Source organism: Anas acuta, chromosome 11 (assembly GCF_963932015.1).
Source record: "Anas acuta chromosome 11, bAnaAcu1.1, whole genome shotgun sequence".
Lineage (NCBI taxonomy): Eukaryota > Metazoa > Chordata > Aves > Anseriformes > Anatidae > Anas > Anas acuta.
Genome location: NC_088989.1, coordinates 7,544,441 through 7,560,973, shown reverse-complemented (window position 1 = coordinate 7,560,973; position 16,533 = coordinate 7,544,441). Strand labels below are relative to the sequence as shown.

At 47.9% G+C, this 16,533-nt stretch overlaps 1 protein-coding gene across 1 annotated transcript in view; it reads left to right on the top strand.

Annotated features, from left to right (window-relative positions):
* The first annotated feature begins 4,242 nt into the window (after positions 1 to 4,242).
* SYNPR (synaptoporin) overlaps positions 4,243 to 16,533 on the top strand; it is a 90,679-nt gene continuing 78,388 nt past the window's right edge. Inside the window, exons 1-2 of the mRNA XM_068694381.1 lie at positions 4,243 to 4,332; positions 4,426 to 4,491. Coding sequence (XP_068550482.1) covers positions 4,315 to 4,332; positions 4,426 to 4,491 — 84 coding nt within the window. The 5' untranslated portion in view covers positions 4,243 to 4,314. The remainder of the gene's footprint in view (positions 4,333 to 4,425; positions 4,492 to 16,533) is intronic.

The window sequence follows — 16,533 nt, the reverse complement described above, 5'->3', positions numbered from 1 at the left end:
GAAACAGGGTTTCCTAGAGACGATTTGTATGCAGGGGTGGACACCTAGAATTTGGAAATGGGCCAAGGCCTGAAGATGCTGGAAGATGTGCTAGAGGGAGCAGTCTAGGGCAGAGATGGTTGCTGCTTTTCCCACTGTTCACCCATGTGTGGTTTCTGGTCACTCGGGAGGCAATTCTTATCCCATAAACCCATATTTTATTGCCTAACTGTTAAATTTTAGAGTGGAAACATCAAATGAAATAAAACCATGAAATAAATGGCAATTCCCATTTGGATGGGAGAGTGGTCTCCCCACTGACAGGAAGAGGTTAAAAGCTCCCTGGTGCAAAACACAGCCGCGGGGAAAAATATTGTAACCTGCTCCAAGGGGCTGGTAGCTTTAAAAACAACAAAGATCCAAGAGGCAACTCTCCCTTCCTGGGGATAACGTGTTGTGAACAAATTTGATGGGGACCCCGAGAGGATGAAATGACCCTCCATAGTGTGGATCTTGGGAAGAATGACAGGTAGAGTGTGAGACTGAGGCCTGGCTGGAGCTGAGAAATCTGGTGTGCTAAGCACCATATGGTCCTCCTCGCGCCTGTGCGAGACCTCCTTTCCACACCCAACTGCTCACAAAAAAAAAATAGTGCTGGTGCTATCACCAGTTGCCTTCAATCCCTTCAAATGGGGTGACCCCCACCGTCTGGCCTTCACTGCTGCAGCCTGGATGGGCCCACGGGCCGTAGGCTTTGTGCTCTTTTATTTACAAAGAGAAACGTGTTTTCAGCTGTTTTTTTTTTGTTGTTGTTGTTGTTTATTTTTTGTTTTTGTAGGTTCTTGTTTTTTATAGGTGCGTGTGTATATGTGTGTGCGCTTTTAGTGTCCAGTCTAGCAGAACGAGAAAAACTTCCCTGTTAGCAGATGGTTATAAGATTTAGACCAAAGATGTCCCAAGCAAAGCTAAATCCCCACTGTCTTGCAGTGACTGCAGCAGAGGCAGTGCCACCAGGTCCATCCCTGATGTTGGTGTCCCCCCCTCTCACAATGGCCACTGCTTAGCTCCCGTGGGTATCACTTAATCCTGAGCCACGTGGAACCTCTTCCAGGAAAGGGAAAGGTGGGAAGCTCCTGTATCTTGGGAGCACTTGCATGGTGTGAGACCTTGTCTGGGGAGAGCAGAATTATTTTATAGGGACACTTTTTCATTCGTGCTGTTTTCTAATTGTACCTTTTATAGCTTTTTTTTGATGAATGCATGCCAAGCACAGTCATCCAGGTGTGAAAACAATGAATAAAATTTAGTAAAAGAAGTAGTCTTAGTGTGCAGGTTCTTGCTGTTTCTCAACTAATTGCAGACCTATCATGTCTGCTGGTTTGAACATACGTTTCAGTGTATTATATTTTATCAAAAAAGCGTGGATCTCTAAAAATATCATGCGCAGAGCAAGTTGTGTAGTGTGAGGCTCAAGAAGTAAAAGAAGATGCTCTTCTAAGCTAACTGGGACTGCATGCAAAGAGAGCAGCTGTGAAAGCCAGAGAGACACGTTCTGCCATACCAAAGGACAGATGCTAATAGTCATCGGGAAGACTTACTGAAGGCTGGAAGAGGCACCGAGTGCTGACTATAAAACCAGGTTACTGCCACTGTTCTGCAAGGATTTCCAGCTGGGGGGAGCTGAGGTGGGGATGGCTGAGTGCTGAACAGCTCCAAGCCAAAACTCAGCTGGGATGGTGGAAAGGGGATGGAAAATGCAGCACAAGGAGCTCCTCAGCTCCTGAAGTGTGCCGAGTTGGAGAGCAATGGGGAAACCATTATGGTTGTCAAGAGAGACCGTCCTGGTGGAGCTGAGGGTCTTCAGAATGTCTGCTTTTGTGTGTCTGAGACTAACGGTTTCTGAAAACAGAAGCTCAGGTGCTCCTAAAAATCTTAGGATTAAAAGAAAAGGTAATTAATGAGAGAGTAGGTGAATAGGCTTATGGTCCTTCGTGACAGTCAATGGAGATTCAGCTTTCATTTCTACCAATAAAATTAAGGAAAAAAAAAAGCCCACATCTTCCTGGTCTGCTGCTCAGTTATAACTTTACTAAATGTTTCAGTATTTTGTGTGGCTGCACTTTTTGGGCACTGGACTGGTTTCTGGCCCAGGTGTGTGAGCTGCAGGCAGGTGGCTCACGGGGACCTGGCCCTGGTTCTCTGCAGCAGTGGGGGAAGCCGTGGCTGAAAGGCAGAGGGTGGCAGGGTGCTGCCTGCTTGTGCCCTCTGGAGACTTAGGGGTGCTCTGTCCCTTTGCCTCAGCCAAGGCAGTCTGCCTCCCATAGCACTAAGCCACCTCTAGGCAGTTACTACAATTGCTGAAAAGTGTTGTGGTCCCTTAATATATATATATATATATACACATATATGTAAATAAAAAAAATATTCCATAATACTTCATAATCAGTTTCTTTCCTGATTCTTATTTCAAGGGCAAGAAGAAAGGAGAGCTATAAACTACAATGGCTGTGTGTGTTTGTTTTGTTATTTTTTTCCCCTTGAAAAAATGAAATGTAATTTTGACCCCAAAGCTATTTTTGATGGGGGAAATGTTTGTTGTTTTTTTTGTTTGTTTGTTTTTTTTTTTTTTAAAAAAAAAAAGTTGGGTCCACTCCCTTTGCTGTCATAGGATGTGGCTGGGTTCCTTGCAGTTCCATGATTCTGACACAGAATCTTCTACATCAAACTCCACTTAAACCTTCAGAAATTCATTACCCCCTCATGCCTCTTGTTTGCTCCTAGAGCACATATGGATTTTTTAATTGAGCTTTGTTTTGAACAAAGCTAATTAATGTAAACTCCTGCAGCTGTTTGGTTGCTTACAGAGAAATCTTCAGGTATTTTTGCGGCAGGTAGTGCTGTCTCTGACCTACTTAGGGCCCAAATCCTGTTAGAGCGCTGGGGTCCTGGTGGCAGAGCTGTTTGTTGGGGGTGGTGGTGGTGAGTGAAGTATGTATGAAGCATGTAAGTGCTTGCAGAACTGGGGGCTAGATCTTGCTGGACATGTGCTGTCACGTAGGGCCATGGGTTTATGCCCTCAGTGCCATCCTGAGCCCCTGCTGGGCAGGATCTGGCCCCATCAGAAACCTCTCGTGGTGATGTTTTAAAGCCACAAGGAACTGGAAGCTCCGTCAGCACGCGAGGGCAAGGCAAACACGGACTTACACAGGGAACTGCTGCTCCTGCCAGGCTGTGCCACCCAGGATAAATTCTAATTACTGGGGTTACGTTGGGAAATGAGGCCAGCACAACGACAACACACATGGAAAACGCTGCTCTGCTGTCAAGGAAATGCTACAAAAGCACGAGGGAGCGCTTAGGGAGCGGGACAGCAGCGGGGCTGCCGCGGGGGGCTGGGGGCGGCGGCAGAGTTTGCCTGGGGAGATCAAGAGGGGAAAGAAGGACACGGCCCTGCTGCTCCTGCACAGATACGAGTAGCTTCTTTGCAGGTTGTTTTTTTTCTTCCTTTTTTATTTTTTATTTTTTATTTTCTTTCTTTTTTTTTTTTTCCAACGTTTTCCTTCTGAAATAAAAATGTTTAAAAATTAAAACATTTTTTTAATTTTTCTTTTCCCAACGTTTTCCTTTTGAAATAAAAGTGTCTAAAAATTAAAATATATATATTTCAAAATAATAATGATATGAAAAGTGAGTGGTGGAGTGAGGGGCGTGCATCAGCCTGCGCATCAGCCAGCAGACGGAGGTCAGAGAGGTGCGGGGAATCTTGTACTTATTTTTTAACTCTTTCCCCGACCTTTTCCTTTTGAAATAACAATATATAAAAATAATATATACACATATATATATATATGTGTTTTAAAAAAAATGATAATAAGTGAATGGGGGAGTGAGGGGCGAGCGCTGTGCACATCAGCCCACGGATGGAGGTCGGAGTGGTGCAGGGGCGCGGGGAACCTTTTAATTAATTAATTAATTAATTAATTTTAACTCTTTCCCGACCATTTCCTTTTGAAATAAAAATGTTTAAAGATTTTTTTTTTTTTTAAATAGAGATTTATGTTTAATAATAATAATACGATAACAATAAGTGAGTGGGGGAGTGAGGGGCGAGCGCAGCGCGCATCAGCCCGCGGGCGCTGGTCGGGGAGGTGCGGGGGGCGCAGGGAGGTGCGGGGGGCTCGGGGCGGTGCGGGGGGCTCGGGGCGGCTCCGCGGGGCGGTGCGGGGGGCGCGGGGCCCCGCCCGGCTGCTCCGCCCGGCGTGCGCGGGGGCAGCGGCGCGCAGCGCATCCCCGGCTGGCGGGCGGCTCCGCTCGGCTCCGCGGGGCTGCGGCGCCATGGAGGCGGTGGACCAGGTCCGCGGAGCTCCGCGGGGTGCGGTGCGGGGCCGGGGGGGGTGGAAGGTGCGGAGCGGAGCGCGGTGCTGACCCCCTTCTCTCTGCCCGCAGCTCGCCTCCGCGGGGACTTTCCGCGTGGTGAAGGAGCCGCTCGCCTTCCTCAGGGTGCTCGAGTGGGTGAGTCCCGCGTGAGGAGGGATGGGGAGAGGTGGGGGGGTCGCCGTGGTGGTGGTGGTGGGTTCTGGGGGGGTGTCCTCAAGGTGAGCCCCGCGGAACAGGTGGGAGCCGGGCTGGGATGGGGTTGCCGGGCTGAGGATGGGGACCCGTCGTCCTGCGCTGGTGGGGTCGGTGGGACGGGCTGGGGAGGGTTGGGGGTGCTCGTTATCCTTGTGCTGGGTGTAAACAAATTTTTAAGAAAAGGGGGGGGAAAAAAAATCCTCGTTATGCGTTGAGCAAACTTGTCTCTGGGCCGAGCGGGGAAGGAGGCAGATAATTGGTTTGCGGAGCAATGTCACTGTTGGTTGCTCTGATGCTCATTCGTAGTGAAGTCTGCAGGTCAAATGACATTCATCGCCAGTAGGTCTGCGGGAGGAGAGAGCCTCTCTGAACGGAAAGTTCAGAACATGTCATGGAGGATTAATCACATTCCCCTAACGCCGACTGGCTGGGGAATTATGTAAGCCGCGTATTTTGGGGGGCGCATCCGTGCGCGGGTGCCTTCACCCGCACGTTGGCACCCGCCGTGTGCAGCCTGCCCGCGGGGTGCTGCTGAGGGGGAGTTTTGGCATGTGTGGGGCAGCTGCTCTCCCCAGAGCCAGCTGCTGGTCCCTGCACACTGCCAGCAGCTCCTCTCCACTCTGAGAGCCCCAAAGCCCTGAGTCCTGTGGCACAGGGTGATGGGGACATGGGCTTGAGGTGGCCCTGCAGTGGGGTGACCTGTGCGTGGTGGCTACGGAGGGTGGACAGGGTCCCCAGAGCTCATGCAAAGGCAGCTGGTGCTGCTGCCCCTGCCTGCAGGAGAGGTCGGGGTGCTGAGGGGCTGAGCACCAGACATGGCTCTGGGGGGCTTCAGCCACTCTGCAGCACACCCTGCCACTCATTGTGAAACTGAACGTGAAGCAGAATGGGGAGCAAAGCTTTTTTCTTGGCAAATAGCTGCTGGGAGTGTGGTGTCTTCAATATCTGCCTGCTGAAGCTGTGCTGGTGGTGGTTGGGCAGTGAGCACTGGAGGGCACAGCCTGAACCCTTCCAGGAAACTGTTCCATCTCCCCAGCGCGTTGGTGTCTTTGGGACACGAAGTGTGGACTCTCAGGGCTCTTTTCTTGATGATTTCCTAGTTCTGTAACTTTTTCCAACACCTGAATATAAGTCTGCCTTTGTCATGGTTGAAAACTACATGTGAAACTCTTGTGGTTGTCTGTCTGTAAACACGTGTGTCTGTGTGGGAACAGCTCTGACACTGCTGGCGTGGATCAGTCCCTTGGGAACGGGGAAGGAGGATGCAGAGTGCATTAAAACTTAAGATGGTCTCAGAAATTACTCTTTCCCCCTTTTGAAATGTATCTGCGAGTGGAATTAAACACATCTTAGTGCAAGGAGTGTGTAGGACTGTATCTAGCTATATACTCGACAGGTTTTTTGGGTTACACAAATTCCAGTTCTCCTCAGCTCCTCGTGCTGCTCCCATCATCCTCCTCCTCTAACCATGCCCACTAACTGCCATCCACCTCTCCCCACCATCTCTGGTCTCAAATAAGTGGCCATCTTTCCCTCAAACTCCTTTCTTTTTTTTTTTTTTTTTTTTTTTTTTCCCAGCCTAATTGTCATTTTAAACTTTACAGAAATCTCCAGCAGATTCTGTGGCAGCTTTCACATCCCCCAGCAGCCTCGCAGCCTTCAGTGCACTTGATCAGAACAGTCAAATTACACCACTAATTGCTGAATTTACAGCTGTTTCATTTCGGGTGTTAAATGATGTGTGAGTAGGGTTTTTATGCAGAAAGTGCTGGTGACAGAGGAATTTATTAAACCTGCTCTTGTTAACGCTGATGAGTTTCTCAGAGGTTCGCGGTAATCACCTATCGGAAGGTGTGACTGGTGACGTGACAGCTGAATCATAACACAGCTTTACATGGAGTTTTGGGGCTCAGGAAAGCAACAGCGAGTGATTGTAACATTGCCTTCTCCTGGCTTATTTACCATCTCACAGGGAGGTGTTAACTCGTGCTTTTGGAAAACTTGCGCTTTTTTTATTTGTGTTTCCCAGAAAGCCAAGTTTTTGATTTCTAGTGTGAAATCAAGCAGGTAGGATTCAGGAGTGGGGAAAGCCCTTTCCACAGTCTAAGAAGGAGAAAAACTGGCACTGCTCCCCTGTTGTCTGTGTGCTGTAGCCCACGTGCTACTCGTGGCACCTCTGAACGCCTCCCACCTGGGACCTAGGTTGCATTTGGAGAGAAGCAAAGCTCATGGCCCAGCTGGAGACACGCTGGTTATGGATGTTGGGTGGTGGCATGGGCAGGGTTACAGCACAGGTGGCAGGGCTCCTCGGACTTCTTTGATGATTTCCTGAGGCTTCCTTGGAAAAGTTGGTGGCCTGGAGGTGGTGTGGACCAAGAATGTCCTCAGCTGGTCCAAGCAGTCCAATTTTGGATGCGTGCTTTTGGGCAATTTGGGTAGGCCCATGGAGGAAGTGACTCAGGGGTCCACTTGTCTTGTTATTAAACCTCTCATATGCCAACTCCAGCAGCACTGTTGTACAAGCAAGTGCAAATATTTGCAGGTCTGGAGACAACTGGGATGGCTGTAGGCTTCTCAGGTGTGAAAGTGTGACTGCTGCAGGAGCAATCTGTTGGTGTGCGAGTTGCAGCTTCTGTGCAGTCACTGACTGGTGTCTTGAGGAGCAGGGACTCGGGCCTTTTTCAAGCTTCTGTTTTGATTATCACCCAGAGAGAAGATGCTGAAACAGGGCTGAGTCTTCTTAATATTCATGGTACGATAATATGTTTTCATTTATATTTCTCATGTATGTTGTAATCTTATTTCCAGCCAAGAAATTGCATTTGGAAGCCATGTAGAGACAATGTTGGCTCAGGCCCAGGAAAGGTTAAAAGAAAAAAAAAAAAACAAAACATGGGACTTGTAGCAATTAAGCCTCAGAGTTGCATATTTTTTTAAAAAATCCAGAGCTCTACCACTGTAATAGTGTACTTACAGCATACAGATCACAGTTCTGGAGTTGGAAAATTGCACACAGCTGTACAAGATAGGCTCGGGGTGTTCCCAATTTTGAGTCAACTCTTGCTTCATGGCACACGTTGGGGGCAGGGGAAAGCTGTTTAAGAGCCAAGTTTGTTCTTCCTCCTCTTCATTTCCTTGTCTCACTTGAAGGTCCATGGAATAACAGACAAGGATACACTGCTGAAGTTTATTTCTCATGGCTATCTACTGTGGCACTACAGTCCTTTGTGACCAGTTGCAATGCCATAGACACTATTAAAGCTCTGCTTGAGAAATGACTCCCCTATATGTGCACCTGACAGTAATGAGAAAGGAAAGATGGAAGAGAAGAAATACGTTCATCTCCCTGGATTAATTTCCATCATGTAGATATCTGGATATGCTTAGGTTGCTGTTATTGGGTCCGTGAAAAGTAAGTAAGAAAAGCAAGTTTATTGAGTGTGTTATATTTGTCCCACAGTTGTTGCCTCTCTGGAGCCCTACAAAAGCAAATCAGCTGAAAAGCAGGGCGTTGTGCATCTGCAGTATGACATGTATACGACATACTTCATATAGATTCATGGGGTTGCCTGCAAAAAAAGATTTATTTATATATATATTTTTTGTAAATATGGATACTTTCAGTCATTAGGCTGAGGTTTTAAAGGACTTTGCTACTTCTTCACAGTGATTAACCACAAACAGCTCCATTCCTGCAGATGCAAAACAGCCTGGTGTTTGTCCAGTGACCACATAAAATACCAGGAGCTGCGGCGATGTCCGTAATGCATTTCCCTGGAATCCTTGATAAAGCAGAGGTGCAGAGCCTGCACTGCTCTGCAGGTGGAGGGGCACTGGCATAGCCCTGGTGGCTCTGCAAGTGCTTTACAGCTCCTCATCACAAGCTCCTTGTTCTGGGCAGGAGCTGACCACCGCCCTGCCCAGGCATGGGCACAGCCAAGGGGGTATTTGGGGCACGAAGACCATACAAGGAGCTCTGTCTAAGCCAGTGCTGCTTTTACTGGGACAAATGGGAGACATTTGTGTTGCAGGACCAACCTTATGGATGCATTCACAACAGTGAGTCGTGTGTGCCCTCAGCTCTGGTTGCTTACAGGACTGTCCTGCTACTGTGTCCCTTTCACGTTGGTGTGGATGTACCTGGGAACAGTTTTATAGCTGTGGTTTTCATCTGCCGGTGGTGTTGCAGTCTGAAGAACACTGCTGGGGCTTTTCTTCATAGGTCAAGTTGGATGTGGACATTAAGCTGTTTAACAAACCTGAATCTGTGCAAGTTGTTTCAATACTTGCTTTGTGCAGAAAAAAAAAAAAAACTACGTTCCAGTTTTTGCATGACTGTAGGTACTCACCACACGTGGTCCTTCATGGGATGTACTAAAAGTTTTCAAAGCAGTGCCTGGCATTTGGACAACAAATCCCCATTCAGCTCTGATGGAAACTGGACAAGTGAAATGCCAATGCGGTTTCAAAACTCTGTGTATGTGGACCGAGCTGACCTGGCTTTGCTTCCTTGCCTTTGCGACATGATCACTTGACTTGGGAGATGAGAAGAAGGTCAGGCTGTTATCATCTTGGCAAGAATCAAGCTTGCTTTGTTTGTACTGCCTCTGAAAGGTTAGCACCCTCGTCTTGCAAACAGATGCGTACTTGGAAGGCAAAGGGTCTCTCAGTCTTAAAAGACTGATAATAAGTCTTGTCTTTTGTTCTATGCTTGTCTGGCCATAGAGTGCTTTTGTTGGGTTATATTTGCATGCATATGAATGGACTGAAGTAGCTGCATGCTTCCAAGTGTGTCCTGGAAAAAACTAGAGATCTTGGTGATGACAGTAAATGGGGGGGAACAAGGTGACTCCTGCATGAGGCATTTGTGATCAGCAGTTTGCTCTGTAAAGTGTACTATGGGCCAAAGGTGTATTAAAGTTGTTTGAGCCACTTCATCAAGTTTGCTTGTGCTTGCTTGGTTTTTGCTCAACCAGAAGGCTGCTGTCTGGCGTGGGCAGAGAGCGATCCCTGAGGAGTACTGCAGGTGATGGAGCAGGGCAATCCTGCTGGACCTTAATGCTCCTTGTAGATGCAAGGCTGGAAGATTGGAGTGTTTGATCTTCCCTGACCTTGTTTTAGGAGAAAAGACTTAATAATATCTTTTTATTGTTGAAAAGTTGATGTTGCTTATGCTCATGCAACACCAGGACCAGACTGTACGTTCTGTATTAGTGCTGTCTGTCTCCATGTATAGGATACACAAAAATATTAAATAAATAAAAAAGATTGGTTTTTGAAAGTCTTCCTCGTAAAGCAGGCTGTTTTTGCAAACCTGGCCCAGTTCCTATCTCACAGACCTTGTATGTAGAGTGTCAGATCAGTAAAATGTGCTACTTAATCAAAAAACTGTAAATCCATTTCTATGGTATTTTAACGTTAGAAAGGTAATTACTGTGTAACTAACCCTTCTCTGTTAAGCTGTCATTAATTGGATGATTTCTTATAGGCAGCTTAGCATAATGCATGCAAAATACACTGTGGTTCAGCACGGACAAAACCTGCGACTTCAAAACAAGGGCTTGTGAGCGGCTGAGAGCAGCGAGCCCTGCAGACGGGCCCTGGAACTGGATGCACAACTTCTGGACACGTACCAGGGCACTGCTGCTCTGCAGGCAGCAAACTCTGTTGGAGAAGTTATTCTAATTAGGAAGAACTGGGAGGTGGTTTTTGCCGTTAGACATCAGGCTCTGTTGCGTGTGGTATTTCACAAACGTGAAATTTTGGAAGGATCTGGGAAGTTTTTGCTGCAGACAGATGTGAGAGCGTATGTCACTGTTGGTGGGACTGGGGCAGAGGCAGCAGAAGCTCTCACAGTGCCTGCACAGTTTTACCTTGTGGTCCTAAAGCCTCAGCTTCTGGGAGCCTTGTGATTTGGGAACCTTTGGCTCTGACAAGCCATATGCTGCCATATGGTAGCAGGAGAGAGATGGGAGCCCTAAAGACTGCAAACTCGGAAGACAAGTGGAGGAGCAGGAAATCTGTTCTGTGATCCTGTGTCTGTGCAGACTGTGTAGAGCTGGCCCTTCTGCACGCTGCTCACATGGATGTTTGTGTGCATAGATCCCGTCGGAAACTGGGAATCGTGTTGATCTTGTATCTGGAAGTTGTTTTTAAAATGGTGCAAATGCTGGCATAGGCAAGGAGGGAAGGAGAAAATGCCAGTAGTGCCTGAACACGTTGGAAGTAAATAGTGTCTTTCCTTCAATATGTGCCTCATGTTTCCATTTGGGCTCATGTTATAGTCATGGAAGTATCAATTGTAAAAGTCACCCAAGTATTCATTTAAATCTTGATAATTCTCAGGCAGGTCGAGCCCAAACTGAGTGGGACCAGGCACGCAAGAGTTACATGTATGTTGGGTTAGCGCGTGTGGTTGAGGAACTGTGCTCAAGGAAGCTTGAGTTTTTGGAGTTAGGGACTGCTCCCATGGAAATCCGAGTGAAATTGGTAAAATCTCCTTATGGTAAGCCACCTTCTTGATGGCAGAATCAGATGGTATTATCTGAGCGTGGCTGCTCAAAGCATTAGGAATAGAAGATGAGGAGAGAGACTCATTAATGCTAAATTTGATTATATATGCAAACCAGGTTTCTATGAAAGGAAGAACAAAAATGATCTGACTTTCAAACTAGCAAGAAGATGCACGGAGATAGAGGGCTGTGCCATTAGACATACACAGTTAAAGGCTCCTTGCCAATTTTTATGAGGGAGATGTTTCAGTCATCACTCCTGTAAATCAGCATCTGCATAATTGGAGCCCCGGGTAAAAGCCCTGCCTGTTGCCATCTCCGGATCCAAATGTTGCAGGCAGGGAGGAATGTGCTTGTGATAAACAGCTTCCATCCTTCGCATCCTGTGGTCCCCACGTGAACCTAAGCTCGTGGCACCCCACGTGGTCCCCAGGGGCACGAGTCTTCCTGATGAGGACCTGAAACCTGTACTCAGGGAACCCCCTTGTGCTGCGGGACAAGGGGTGCAGAAGGGTGATGCTGAGCCCTGCGAGGGCTGGCCATGAAGGGCAGAGCACCACACCTGCACCAGCTTTCTCCTCTGGCACCGAATGAAAGCAGTGACATGTTTTATGGTCGTGGGATGCCCAGGGGAGAACAGCACTGGGCTGTTTGTCTGTCCAGCATCTGGCCAGAGGGCTCTGAAAGGCTGCGACCCCTCAGGGGGATCCACAAGGTGCTGTGAAGAACATTGTGGAAAGGAACAGAAGGGTGGAGGTGCTGCTTTTAAGGTGTTTGTTCGAAGTGACATATGTACTGCAAAGTGTGACATAGTTGCTAAGGTGACAGCTTGCTTTCTTTTTGGCAAAAAGCAAGGGAATACCGAATATAGACAGACTGCCAGCTTTTGCATTGTTTAATTTGCACAATTTTTTATCTTTTGGCAGAAACTTCTCAGGTTTGCCTTTGGAAACAATGTTTTTCCATTCAGAATACTTCACTGCTCAGCTGGAAAAGCTAATATTGCTGCCTGTTTTTAAGGAAATGCTTAAGTAATGTGAAACGATGGATTTTTCAATGGTTCTAACTGCAGACACAAATTATGGCATTAAAAGGGTTTGGTAATGACATTCAGTCAATTAGGGAAGATTTCCAGAAGAGAAATCCAGGAGATTTTTGCGTGTTCTAGTTCTATATGGTAGCTAATTGCTCAAAGCTGAGCTCAGACACCCAGAGAGGTGAGAACTCCTGGTGGCCACGCTCGGAGGCGGTGGCTGTGATGGGAAGGAGCGATCCCACACCAGACAGCTCGGGTACTGCCAGCACCGAATGTTTTTATAATATTGTGATGGGAAAAAGCTCAGCAGAGGGTTAGCCTAATGTGAGCCCTCGAGAGAGGGGCTCTCCAGAGCAGCAGGCATCTGCAGCGTGAGGCAGCGCTGTGGTCCTCAGAGAGCAGAAAGGGCTCGGGAACCTCATGCCAGCTTCAATCCTAAAGCAGTGGGGAAGGTGCATGGTGCAAGGAAGCTGCCTGGGAAAGGCTGCAGCACTGCGCCTATTGCTTTTTTGTTACACCTTTCCTTCTTCTGTGATGTTCTGACGGATGGATCAGCCTTGCTGTGAGCAAGCTGTTCCATCTGTGCCTCTTCCAAGACGCCGTAACACCTGGGAGAGAGCTGTGTTGGAGGTGGTGCCTGTGGGAGCTGCGGAGCTTGTGCCCTGGGGAGCAGAGTGTGAGGCAGCTGGGGCCTTGTTGGAGAAATTGGGGGAGCTCTGGGGGCCGCCCAGCCTCTGCTCAGAGGTGCCATCGCACAGCAGAACTCTGTGTGGGTATTGTCAGAGTCAGAGGTCACCACACGCTGTATAGAGGGGCTGGGGACACCTCTTTGCTAAGGTCCCAGCGGGCATCCTAGGCGCTGAGGAGACAGTCTCCCATGCCTCTGTGTTAAGGAAGCAGGCAAAAAACTGGAGCAGGAAGATTTCAATAGCATGTTATAAATGTTCAGATGGGTGTACGGTCCCAGAGCCAGCCACTGCCAGAAATAAATCTGATTTGACTGTCCTGCAGAACTCCCGGCCTGTCAGCTTGATCCTTATTCCACAAGAAGCACCCACTGCAAGCGGCCTGGCTGAATATTCTCTGGAAGTGCACAGGAACCCGAAGTACCAAGGGTGAAATCCTGCCCAGAAGGTCTCTGAAAACAGTGCAGCCTAACAGCTGTGTGGTCACTGCTACCTCGGCCACTGACTTAGAGTAGCAGCACTTCAGCAGCTCTCTGAATTTCAAGCAGAGGTTTGTGTCTGTCCTCAAAATTCATCTTAGACGTCCATGCTCTGCCCTCCTGTGTTATTCCTCAGGTAATGAAAATGCAAAGTATCTTTGGTTTGAAGTGCTAAGCCTTGGCTCAAACCCTTTGGCACTTGCATGTTGGGTGCTGCTATTGGTGCCCCATGTGTGACATTGTGTTTGCTGATCTCCCTGATGCTAGGGGAAAAGTCTCTCTGGCACCAGAAACGTTACCATAGAAGTAGCAAACCCATCCTTGCAGAGTTCCCAAAACCACAGAGACACCTGGCCTCTTGGTTCAGCCTGCCTTTTGGGGAAGCTGGCACGTGAGCTGTGTTATGGTCCATGGCTGCTTTCAGCATCCAAGTCAAAATTCAGGGTTTAAGAAAATATCTCAATTTAAGAAGCAAACTTGAGCCTTGCATGGAGTGTTTTCAGAGTGATCTTCTCCCTGGGTGTCTGCTGGGCGTATGCTCAAAGTAAAACAAAAAGATAAAAAAAAAAAAATAACAAATCTGTGAGCAAATTTGAAAGCTGGTCGCTGCTTCCCCTGCTACTCCTCGTGCAGATGCACACAAAGAAGTGCCGCTGCTCTGCATCAGTTTTCCCCCCCCTCATTGAAGCAGTTTTCCTATGGAGCTGGCTCTGGGGTTGACTGAAGAGGGCAAGGTCACAGCTCCCATTTGGGACTCTAAGGGGGAATTACGCCTGGGTATGTATTATACATATGGGGTTACAATGGGGTTAGGTTTGATCCTGGAAATTGCCTTATTACCACAGAGTGCGTTCACTTGCATAATTACCCTTTAGAGTGGAGCAGTTTCTCTGGGTGATTTCTCTGAAATTGTGCTTTGAAGCCTCTCCCCACCAAACCACAGTGAGCACAAGACTCCCCTCCCCACCACATCCCGTGGCCAGAAGCCCGCAGAGCTCTGCTGGTCGCCATCTCCAAGGGCAGCTGGCGTGCTGGAGTGGAATTAGGTTCTGCTTTGCAAGAACACGCCTGCCAAAAAAATTAAACAATGGATGCCTTCCTGTTTAATTTTAACATTTTAATTAAATTCTGTGCTGCTGTGTGCCTTTGATCTCAGCGAGCTGATATGCACAGTGTCTTTTGTTGTGTCCTAGCAGCTTTTTATTCTAATCTTGCACGCGGATGCAGGAATGCATTTGAGTATAAATGAAAGTGCAAAAGCTGCATGCTGTCAAGTAGTGAGTGCATCCCAAACAGACTTTGCCAACTGGTGACCAAAGACACATGGACCAAGAGATTATTTGGGAATATTTTAGTGATGTCTCAGTAGAGCTTTTTAAATGTAGTCTCTTTTTTTTTTTTTTTAATCTATTTCTGTGAATGGTATGGGAAGAAAAAATGTCATGGGTGGAATTATCCACTGAAAGATTTGAGGCTGAGAGTGGTTTATTGCAAAACAGAATCAGCTTCAAGCAGGATAATTAATAAAAATTAATAAAGTTTGATCCCTCCATCGGAGCAGAAGCAAGGCAGCGCTGCCTTCCTTGTGCTCAGGGCATGTTCATTGACTCGTCCCAGCCAACTGCACAGTGCGAGAGTGTTTGGCAGGCTGCTGCTTCTCCGTACAGAAACACAAAACGTGCATACCGAGTGGCACGTGGCCAAGCAGCCCCGCTGCGGCGGGTCGTCAACGTGTGGCAAAGCCCTCAAATAAAGATGTGGTTACACGTTGCTTCCTCTGTGCTGCTGGTGATGGGACTTTGGTGATGACAGGAGGTGAGTGAGGTAGGAGCGTGTGGTGCTTTTATGACAAATGTATCAAAGCAAGCTTTCTGCTGTTCTGTCGCTTGGGGGTGATGACTGAGGAGCTGTGGAGTATTTGGCCTTTGTGATTCGGGCTGTATCTAGGTGTCAGGGAAGCAATGGTCATTGCTGCATCAGAGTTGTTGGTAGAGCTGGTTGGAGAAATGAACTTCATGTCATGGGGAGAAAACATTTTTTTGTGTAAATTTCCACAGGAATCTTTGGGCTTTCTAGTGAGATAGAAAATAAAGAAATATTTTTTGCCAGAAGCTACAATATTTCAGCTCAGAATAATTCCATTAAGAAGCAGCAGCCGGGTCATGTTCTCCTCCTGTCCACAGCCCAGAACGATGTGCCAGGCTCACTCCTGGTACTGCACCCTGTCCAGCATGGCCTCATGCTCCAAAGCCCTTTGAATTGGGACTGGCAAAGGAGAGTTGACATTTTTGGAGCAAAGACAACAATTTTTTGGGAAAAAGGTGAGTAAGTGTATATGCAGAAAATGGCTTTGGAAAATTTTCAGCTGGCAAGCACTGAATTTTTAGACAGTGCATGTATCGGTGCCATGGGTTATGCTTATGCTTTGTGCTTAGCCCCCCCTTTTTTTTTTAATTTTTATTTTTTGGTCAAAAATGAAGTTTTTCAGAGCTGCACCGTGTCTGGCAGCCCTTCTTCTTTTGCACCTTGGCTCCCTGGGTGCGCATGCTGCCGTTGCAGCTTGTCGCATGTGGCAGGCGGGACAGCAAAGGGGTACGCATCCCAGCATGAGATCCATCCATGCCTGCCCAGGTTGTGATGTCCTGGCAGGCAGCAGAGGCTGTCTTCGCCGTGGCTGACATATCGACATGCGCAGGGGACGCGGGGTGGGCGCAGCAGAAGGTCTCCCTCTGCTGCCGAGCACGGTGCCAGGGTGCTGTGAAAATTAGCTCCTTGCCTGTGGTGCTCTGCGGCTGGATCAGTGCTCTCCCCACCACAAGGACCAAGTGCTGGCAGAGGTGGTTATTTTTGTTTTTGCTTTTTTTTCATCCCCTCCATCATGGTTTTCATGGCAGAATGGCAGCAACAGGAGACCGAGGAGGGGTTCGGAGCAGAACCGCGCCAGCACAGCTTGTGCTGCTGAGCAGCGAAATGGAGAAGCTCTTTCTGCCACAGCATCAAAATGCTCTGCTCTTTTATACAAATGCTTTTCCATCTTTTTGTTTCTGTGCTCATTAGCACTGGCCACCGTGGATGTTGTATGGGTTGCTAATGCAGCTGAAGAGGCTCTGACAAAGCTAACAAATATTTTTTTTGTGCAGCTCAGTGCCCAAAAAGTAGTGACTCAGCAATGATCCAACATCCCTCATGGGACGAACAGTTCCCAGCTATTCCCAACTCGCAATAAAATCTGCGTGTTACAGGGCTGCCGGGAGGCAGGGCTCCAAGTA